The sequence below is a fragment of the Gouania willdenowi genome, chromosome 14, assembly GCF_900634775.1.
Source record: "Gouania willdenowi chromosome 14, fGouWil2.1, whole genome shotgun sequence".
Classification (NCBI taxonomy): Eukaryota; Metazoa; Chordata; class Actinopteri; order Blenniiformes; family Gobiesocidae; genus Gouania; species Gouania willdenowi.
The window spans coordinates 22,567,060-22,576,853 of record NC_041057.1 but is presented as its reverse complement, the minus strand read 5'-3'; the positions used below and the strand labels follow the sequence as shown (position 1 = coordinate 22,576,853).

Here is a 9,794-nt window from a genome sequence, read left to right as displayed (position 1 = left end):
CATCACAGCATACTGTAGCATCAGAATATAGAACAAAGCTCCAGGGAACGTTCCCAAACATTCTCACTAAAGAAGTGGAATACTTACATGGAGCTTGGTGTTCTTCTGGACAGTGAATCCATTGCTGGTTGTTTTTTTCTGAAGAAAAGGGAATCTGTACATTGGCAGTTTGACTTTCTTCCTTTTCCTCTTCCTGCCAGGTAGGTATTTCCCAGTGGAAGCAATGGATGATCGAGTGTCAGAGTCATTTCCGTCCTCAGGTTCGGATGACATGCGTCGGGATTTCCGTCCGACACATTATGCTGAGTGATGAACAGGCTTTCCCCTGAGTCACTACACACACACACACACACACACACACACACACACACACACACACACACACACACACACACACACAAACACACCAAGACTTTATAAACTTGCAACAGTTTTATTGTTTGTGCAGAAGTCACACCGTGTTTCCCACTCACCTGTCAGACTGAAGGTGTCCAGGTATTTCTCACGCCTTCTAAGTCCATCAGTTACAAGACAGGAAGAACGTGTCTCCATAAATAATAATATCCAGTGGAGGAAAAAGATTTATCGGGAAATTTGCAAAGTAGAGAAAAAGCAGGTCAAAGTATAACATAAATACACGTTTAATTGTTGTTTATAAATTCGCTACAGCACAACGTGTGTGTACAGTAGAGAACGCAGAGTTTCCGCCCAAACAGGAAGTGAGCAAACGTAACCAGCGTGACCAATCATCGGAGAGGAGGGGCGGAGTTATAAGTCAAGCGTGTTCTCCTCCTGTACTTCTAGCTTTGACTACAGCAGAAATCTATGGAATAAAAATGATCTGTCTGTGGAAAAATTACTCAGCAAATTAATCGATAACATCCCAGCTTTAATAGCTAGCATTATTAATCAACAAATGTAACCTAAAACGTCCATAAAGCTTTGCCAAATAGCCATTTTTTTAACCATTAAATGCTAACATCTTGTAGATTAATTCATATTATTTTATTATTACTATTATTTAGCTTATACTTGTATATTTGTATTATTTGGATATGTTGTTAGTGTTTCTTTTCACATTAAAAAAATAGAAAATAAATTATGCTTTGGAGCCACTGGAAACCAAAAACAACAAATAAACAAGAAACAACGTAATTTCTCCCTGGGATTATGAAAGTGTTTTTATTCAGATTTTTCAAATAATTTCTATCATACCATAAAATTATATACTGTTTTGATAAAAAAATAAAATAAAAAAAAAAATAGCATAATTTTACCATATTTTGAAAGTACCAAAAAAAAAAGAGAGAAAGAAACTGAATAAATACAACCCAAAGTAGGTTTTCTTGGAAGTCTAGTTCCTTAGAGCTGATGCAGGACATTGTTTCTCTCCTCCATCTTCTTGCATCCCCGGTTTATTGTTTTCATGTTTCTTAAGTGCAGACGGACGAGCTTTTCCTGGGAGTGTAACTATCTTGTTGTCACATACTCTTTGGCTGAACTTTACCCACTGCTGTGCTGCTTCTTCTCTCCCTCTACGTTAACAGCACACAGTCAGACTCTGACACCATCATGGACACAACCAGCACCACCGAGAAGATCCAGCTGCACGCGCCCTCCCTGGAGGAGCTCCAACACGGTGAGGACCCCTCACACACACACACGTGCACAGTGACACAGGCGGGCTGTTAAACACACACTGTTGTTGTTGTTGTGTTGTGCAGTGTTACAAACTGGACTGAAAAGCAACTTTGCAGAAGTTGAGGTCAGTGTTGTGGACTGTCCAGATCTCACCAAAGAACCCTTTACGTTTCCAGTCCCAGGTCCGTTCCCTACCTCCCTCTTGCACAACTATATTACTCAATAAAACAAACATGTGTATGTGTTCAGAGTTGGTCACCTTATGTCCTGCAGGTTTGTGTGGAAACCCCCGCATTGCTGATGTTGGTGGTGTACCCTATCTCGTCCCTTTGGTGCAAAAAGATAAGGTGTTCTTTCATTTTATTTGTTACCTCCTCTTATCGTTGGGGTCATTTTGACCCCAATCAATGTTTATCATTCCCAAAAGAAAGTGTCTATGAAAACGTATCAATAGACTCACTGTCTATTAAAAAAAAAAAGGGTTATGAAAGAATGGAACTCACTGCCTGGTCACACCAAACTCACTTTAAATGTGGAAAAATTCAAAAGACTTGTTAAACTACATCTGTTGGGTTGAGGGGTGGTTTGGTTTGTGTGTAGTGTGTATATAGTGGGGTATAATGGGGATCCTTATAAATCAGGGGTCCCCAATCCTGGTCCTCGAGGGCCACTATCCAGCATGTTTTAGATGTTTCCCTCTTCCAACACACCTGATTCAAATGATCAACTCCTCATCAAGCTCTGCAGAAGCCTGACACTTCCCAGCCACCGTAGATAGGTGCACCACGTGACTTAAAGTTCCGTCAGTTTTTTTTAATCTCATATTTATTTTTAGCTACCCTTTTATTTTAGCCCTAAAACCATCCTGAGCCCTAACCCAGGAAATACCCAAAATGTTTATTTTTTTTGTATATGTATTTTTCGAGGTGGAATTTGTCGTGTTAAGTTAAAATGAAAAATGTATGTGACAAAAGCGGGATTCAAACCTACGGCAGCAGAAGGACGAATTCTTGAGTCAGGCGCCTTAGACCACTTGGCCATCCTGACACGGAAAATGTACCAACAGTCCCGGGGGGGCTATTGATATGTTTTTGGGTTAGGGAAGGTTAGGTTTAGGTTTTGACCTAACGTGACCTATCACGTGACCTAAACTGGTCAATGAGGGGTGCTGCGTACGGATAGAATGTCGGTATACTGATACAGAAACTGTACGGATAGCCACTGCCTTCAAAAAACAATGGTTGACTTTTTTTGCTTCATATATCACAATTTTTCCTAATGTGACGGATACAATTGATCAAGCATATAATTATCACAGGGCTGCCAAGTTTCAGAAAATGACAAGAATGAGACTTAAGTGACCTGATGCATTCTGGAGAAAAAAATGTGTCCTTTTTAACATGGCTTTGGCCTGTTTTACCGTTGATTTATACCTTAAGACTGATGTCCTCACCTCCATGCCAGCGGCTCTTCCTGCACTGTGTCCTCCTAATGCTAGTTTTAATCAACCAGAAATTAGAAATGAAAATGTCTTAGCAGCAGACTCAATGTCCATAGAAATACACTATTACATACAATAATAATCAAATAAGAACAGTTCAAATGAACATTAGATTAGACATGGCATTTGTTTCATTTACTATGTATTTATGCTGATATAACCTACAAGTGTAATTCAGCTACTACCAGTGTTCATAACACTGGTAGTAGCTGAACAAGAGTTTTAATTAACTTAAGTTAATGTCTAGCACAGACATACACACATGTAGGAGTGGGCGATATGAGGAAAAATCGCAATTTATACTTGGTAAAATCACGATTTTTTTTCATTCAAATAATTTAGACTATTTTAAAGTCACCTACTTATAATCATCACCCTAAATGGAAAAAAGGAATAAAAGATCATTTAAGACAAGATCATTTTCAAATTTTTTTAAAATTGTATGTAAACAAATTATCAAACTGGTTCCAAGTACAATTAACATCAAACAAAAGGGCTGACATGTTATTTTAGTCACACACAGTCTTTTTACTTTGTTTAACTTTAAGGCAGCAGATCAGTCTAGTGATTTCTATTTGTTATTGAGGCAACACACTCATGTTAATAAAATCTTACTTTAAACAGTGTGTGAACCCCTCATTTCACACAGTTTGGACAATAATATCCTTTACAAGATAAAACGTTACTGCTTTGATTACATTAGGCCTGGGTGATATGGACCAACATTCATATCTCTATATTTTTCCTCAAAATGGCAATAAGTGATATAAACCATTTGTTTTTTATCAATAGTTTTACAAGAAAAACAATAATGGGTCAAAGTCAGTGGAGCCACAAAGACTCTTTTATTAATCACTAGCAGCACAATAACAACATTTTGTGTCACTTGACTTTTTCCTTCATTAACGCTGAAATTTTTATTTATTTATTTATTTTATTTATTCAGTTTATTTCCGACATGGTTACATTCACTTTTTTTTTTTTTTTACATTTTTTTTTTTTTTGTACATGCCGAAAAAGGAGACGAGAGAAGCATTTGCTTATCTGGGTCCCGTCCCCTGTTTTACCATCGCAAATTTACATGGGTTTACATGTCTCTCTGGTCAAACATTCTTGAGTTGTTCTGAACAGTCCTTTTTTGTGTATTCTCATCTGTAGTCAGTGTTGTCTTGTTTTTTTTATATTCCTCCTCCTCTCTATCGTTGTTTGTGTTGGCCTTGTTCCCTGCCAGACGTTGTTAGCATTCCTCCAGTTCAAGAATAGTTCCTCTTTCGAAGGTGTTTGGAAGTTTTTTCCCTTTTCATCCATAGTGTCACCACTCAATGTGATTAAATTATGTAGTGTTGTTTTTTACAGGGCAGCTCTAAGTTGCTGAAAGTAGTTTTTAAAGTAAATCACATTCAGGACAAGTGTTATTTATGTATTTAACAAATAAACAAAGTGCCTGACACTAAAACTTGATTCACTCATTTTCTGGAGGCAAATATTCCTGGGGTCAGATTGACCCCAAGGGTAAAGTGTGTTAGTAATAATTGTGGATAATGGGAGGGTTAAAGGCACTAAAACCCATGTGCATGCAGGTGAATGGTTTGTTTAAAACATTATGTTCTCTTCTTGTGTCTCCCAGGAATACAACATGAACTCTGTGTCGAAGGAGCTGGAGCTGCCTGGAGCGTTTATCCTTGGTGCAGCAGCAGTCCCTTCCAGGATAGTGGGAATGAACGCAGAGGTAGTTGGTGGGAATATTCTGAACAAAGCAAAAGCTTACCACTAAATGGACCATTTGGAAATGTCATTAGGAGTTCTCCAACATTTTTGTGATTTTAAAAGGATACACAACTCAATTCAGAAAGGCAAAAAGACAAACTTTACTAATAGGAATATGAGGCAATAAGAGCTCAATGTTCACCAAGTGCTTAATATCCTCTTTGCCAGATAATCACAGTTATCTGGATCAGTGATCCTGTTCATGGTATTATGATCATTCACACTTTAAAGGCTTGGTAGACATTTCTGTCCCATTTATAATGATACAGTAGGTTCAAATGTATGGGAACCCCCATTTTTTTATTTATTTATTTATTTATTTTAAGTACAATGAAATGTGCAATTCGGATACAATGGGCTGAAACTCGTGGGGGAATTGAGGAATTAACCTGACATAAATTAATCAAATTTCATTAAGCTCAGTCATTTACAATTTACAACCAATTTTGAGCGATAGGGATTTTTTTGATTTTTCTAAAACGGATCAATTAGTATATTGATCCGGATCCCTTCCAATATTAATGTAATCATTCACTGTGTGAGGTCTATCTTTGGGTAAAATGGAATCTAAGTACTTTTGATGTTATCCTGCTAACAAACAAATGTCGTCGAAGTCATGACCTCCTTAGAATGAGAGGCGATTTATGACCTGCATATGAAATTAAAAGCAATTCTAGCACACGCTTGTGGAGGTTGCCATGTTTGACAAACAAGGAAATGCTTCGTTCATGTAACTCCTACTGGTTTTATGAGGTTAAAGGCATTCCATTGTTCCGATTGTAGCTATTTTAAGGTGTCTTCTTTGTTTAGCTGGAAGGCATGCAGGGATATGTAGCAGAATGGCTGATAGTTGCATCCAAACACCGTCTGGCATTTTCCAAGTCTTATTTTTTTTATTTCCTGGTAAATGCTAGATCAAAACCATCATCATAACATCCAAGGAACTGGACGACACGTAACAAAGCACTGACACATCAGATTGAAATGCTGTTCCACCGTAGACTTTCTATAAAAGCAGAAATACAATAAGTTCACCTGACATGATATCAACAGAGTATGGGAAACTGATTGGCTGAAATCTCCAAAAAGGCAATTCCCATGTTTAAAGTATTATAAAAAAATTCTCTTCATAATGGTTTTGCTACAGTGATTTACATTTCTTAAGGCTTATTCAGACTGCCACAGTTGGAAAAATTTCTGTTTCCTCCCTCCCTTGTTATTCCACATTTTGTAAAAAGTCAGCTCCAAACAGGCAAGTTGGATTTTTCTCCTTTATCCTGACAATCCTGGCTCCTCCTACCCTATATAAGAATGTGAGCTCCTCCCTCTCAAACTACCTCACAGGTAAAACAAATATAGCAGAGGCAGGTTGATATTACAGTTAATATCTTTATGTTTAGTATGTAAATAATCCAGTTTATAGATGAATCAAAGAGCGCTCACAATCAGTTTAATTTTCAGTAGCCATTATACCGCCTTGTATCACCTTTATGGGAAAATGTGACGTGTTTGTGACCCAATGCGACTTAACGATCGGACAAAACAATGGACTATCATCTTAAATGGACTAATCATGTGGTCATAAGAGGCGTGGAGGACAAGAAAGTAGTGTAGCTGCTCATCTGAGTGTTTGAAACCTCTGAGTCAGCTGATAGTTGAGAGTTTACTTCTCTGCGGCACAGCGCGTGTGGTCACAATCAGTTCCATTTTTAGTCGACGTTACACCGCCTTGTATCGCCTTTATAGGATGATCTGAAGGCCCAAAAAACAGCCTGTTTTTAGGAGCGCTCTGAAAGTGACTTTTCAGAGGGCTAAAACTCCAGAAAACAGGCAAGTTTGGGAAAATAAACCTCAAGTACTATGTTGTTGGTATTTTTAGAACAATTGGAGATGGGTGAAAAATAACATAATACTGGACCTTTAAAGGCTAAAAGTTGATATAAATGTCTCCAAATAATTTTTTTCCACATATTAGTAACAGTTATATTATCAATCTTTAAACCAATCATAAAGTGCCTTCATGTGATTGTTTGCGTATTGCTTTAATGGTGTTTCCTGTCTGCAGCTGATGCCTCTGGTTCTGACAGAAAAGGAGGGACAGCCTACAGTCAATAGCAGCTATTTTTCTTCCATTAACCCAGCGGATGGACAGTGTCTGCAAAAGAAGTACAGCGACCATTTCTCTGACTGCCACTTTGGGCTGTTGGGTAATCTGTTTGCATGTGAAGGAAAACCTGGAAAGGTGCCAATTTTTTTTAATTCAGTTTAAAAACATTTCAAGTCATTTGTGCTTTTGCATGTCAGTAAATAATGAACACATTTCCATACTTATTAACCATCAATAATTATTCTTGTAGTTAGAAGTTGCTGAGCATGAACTTTGTCCCATTACCTGTGTGCGTTTGGGGTATAAACATTAACAAAAGGCCTCTTCACCCTGACCATCATTAGGTCATTGAAGTACGGGCCAAAAAGAGAACCGGGAACCAAAGCTTGGTTACGGCTCTGAGGACGACGCTCGAAGGTTGTTACCCTGATAAAAGTCTGGCTCTTGGAGGAACCTTCGTCATCCAGAAAGGAAAGGCCAAAATCCACATCATGGTAAACATATCATATCACAGTAAATCACAATGGCCCTCATTCATCAACCATGCGTGAAAACGGGTGCAAATCTGAGTGCACATTGTGTCGTACGACATGACCAACGTGTGATTTATGAAACATTCGTATCTGACCAATCCCATGTTACACCCTCAAATATTCCTGCTTTGGAGGCCCCGCCCACTGAGGTCAAACAAACACTGGCGTGAAAATAAACGTTTATGAGACAAAAATCATCTTCACAGCTGAGGTCAAGAAAAACAAACATGTTTTTCCATAGTGTCAAAACTGGAATTTAAGGAACTCATTTTTAACGCCCTGTGTAGAGAATAACGGAGACAGTGAGCAGCGTTTCCGTATTAGAACGGACTCGGGCTGAGGTTTGAATTCAATTCTCAATAACTAACTTAACCAATGGCTAAAAGTGGGTTCAATGAAATGTTACTCATCCACAGCCTAAAAGCGTAAAACCCTGCTATTTGATCAAGACAATTCTATACATTTTGGTCAAGAAAAAGAAGACGAGTCAGGCTGGCGAGCGCGATCCTGTGCACCCCCAGCAGGGTTTTTCAGTGTTGAAGAAAAGCCAAAAAAGTGGTATCGGTAATAGGGATGTATCAATTCACTCAACTCCCGATACGATTCGATTCATGATACTGGGTTCACGATACGATTCTCTCATGATTTATTTTACAAAATGGGACTGTAGACAAATGATGATTGAAAAATATTCCTTTATTTTTTTTGGGAAAAAACTAGAAAATACTGTAAAGAATCCCTTGATAAACTATTCAAAACAATGCAATTTAACTAAAAATAAATCCTGAATGAAATAAAGGAATAATACAAGTGAAGAAGAAGCCTATTAATTTATATTCTGGTTCTATAATAAACAATGAAAAACTGCATAATAGTTCTTTTTCTTTTTAAAAGTGCAACTGAAAATGTATTTTGTGCCTTAACAATTGGACTTTAAAAAAAACAAAAAAAAAACAGTCATTGCCCTGTATTTAGGTCAGATATTTGTTTGGATCAGCAGAGGGCGCTGGTAAACCAGTGGTTGGTTGGCATGCAGATATTCTGTGCAGTGAAGAAGAGATGCTATGCTAGCAGACAGAGCTAATAGAAAAACGTGACTTTTACAGATATTCACGTAATATTACAGATATGCTTTCGATGCTAAAGGGGTAAGAAATCATTTATGAACATATTTAAGAGTAGAAGGCGGCCAGAAAGAAAGTAGTAGCAGATTCCGCCCGCCGCCTCAGCATTTGGACAAGAGAAGGATAAATAGATATATAAAAAAGTACTGCGATTCAATTTTCAGAAAATCGATATCAACCGTGATACCAATGAATCGATTTTTAACTGCCTTACGATTAAATGTTACATCCCTAATTGGTAATAATGTGGGCTTTAAAAAAAAAAAAATCATTTCTATTTTTTTTTTTTTTCATAAACATTTTTTATCTGTTCTGAATGTGTCTGCTTATGCTGAAATGACAGCTGAGGTTGGTTTAATACTTTATTTTCAGACTCAGTCCATTTTTCCTGTGCTGCAGCAAAAAATCCACTCAGATTTGCGTACACGAGGTCAGACCTGACTGTAGATTGTAGAGTACGCTCACGTCAGAATTGATAAACACCAAAGTTGGGTCGAACGCACGTCGGTTGATAAATGAGGGCCAAAGATCACCGGCACTTTTACACATCCTGATGTATTCTGGATCGGCTCATCGACAGCCAAGAGAGTTTTCCGTCTGCCCTCTCAACACTAACGATGACGTCAACAAGTGGCTCCAACACTTTGAGGTCAGCGCTCCGCTCATCTGCCAATCAGTGCTGGTGTCCAGAGACCCTGTAAGTAAAACATACAGTACACACTTGATCTACACTGAAAGGAGACTAAATCGGACTTGATGAATGATTTCCTCCTCCGTCTGTGCACTCAGGGTTTGGATCTGCGTGTGGAACACACTCACTGCTTCAGCCACCACGGAGAAGGCGGCCACTATTACATCGACACCACACCAGACAGCGTGGAGTATGTGGGCTACTTCCTGCCAGCTGAGTTTGTGTATCGCATTGACAGGCCGAAAGAAACACACGGAGTGGGACGAGACTGAAGAACACAGGAGTTATGTTTGCAACAGAGCTTCTTTAAATTTTACAAATCTGGCAGATAGTAGGATGATTATTTAGTCATTTATTCATGTTAATGTAGATCTAATGTTTTTCATTTAGAAAATTATTAAATCAAAGCCAATAAACACATAATACAAAC

At 38.1% G+C, this 9,794-nt stretch overlaps 1 protein-coding gene across 1 annotated transcript; it reads left to right on the top strand.

Moving 5' to 3' along the window:
* Positions 1–1,478: 1,478 nt before the first annotated feature.
* Positions 1,479–9,794, top strand: c14h11orf54 (chromosome 14 C11orf54 homolog). The gene is made up of 8 exons (XM_028466452.1): positions 1,479–1,639; positions 1,725–1,823; positions 1,915–1,988; positions 4,770–4,871; positions 6,975–7,151; positions 7,361–7,510; positions 9,254–9,370; positions 9,463–9,794. Exons 1-8 carry the CDS (start codon positions 1,573–1,575, stop codon positions 9,634–9,636), a joined length of 960 nt encoding a protein of 319 aa, XP_028322253.1. The 5' UTR covers positions 1,479–1,572; the 3' UTR covers positions 9,637–9,794.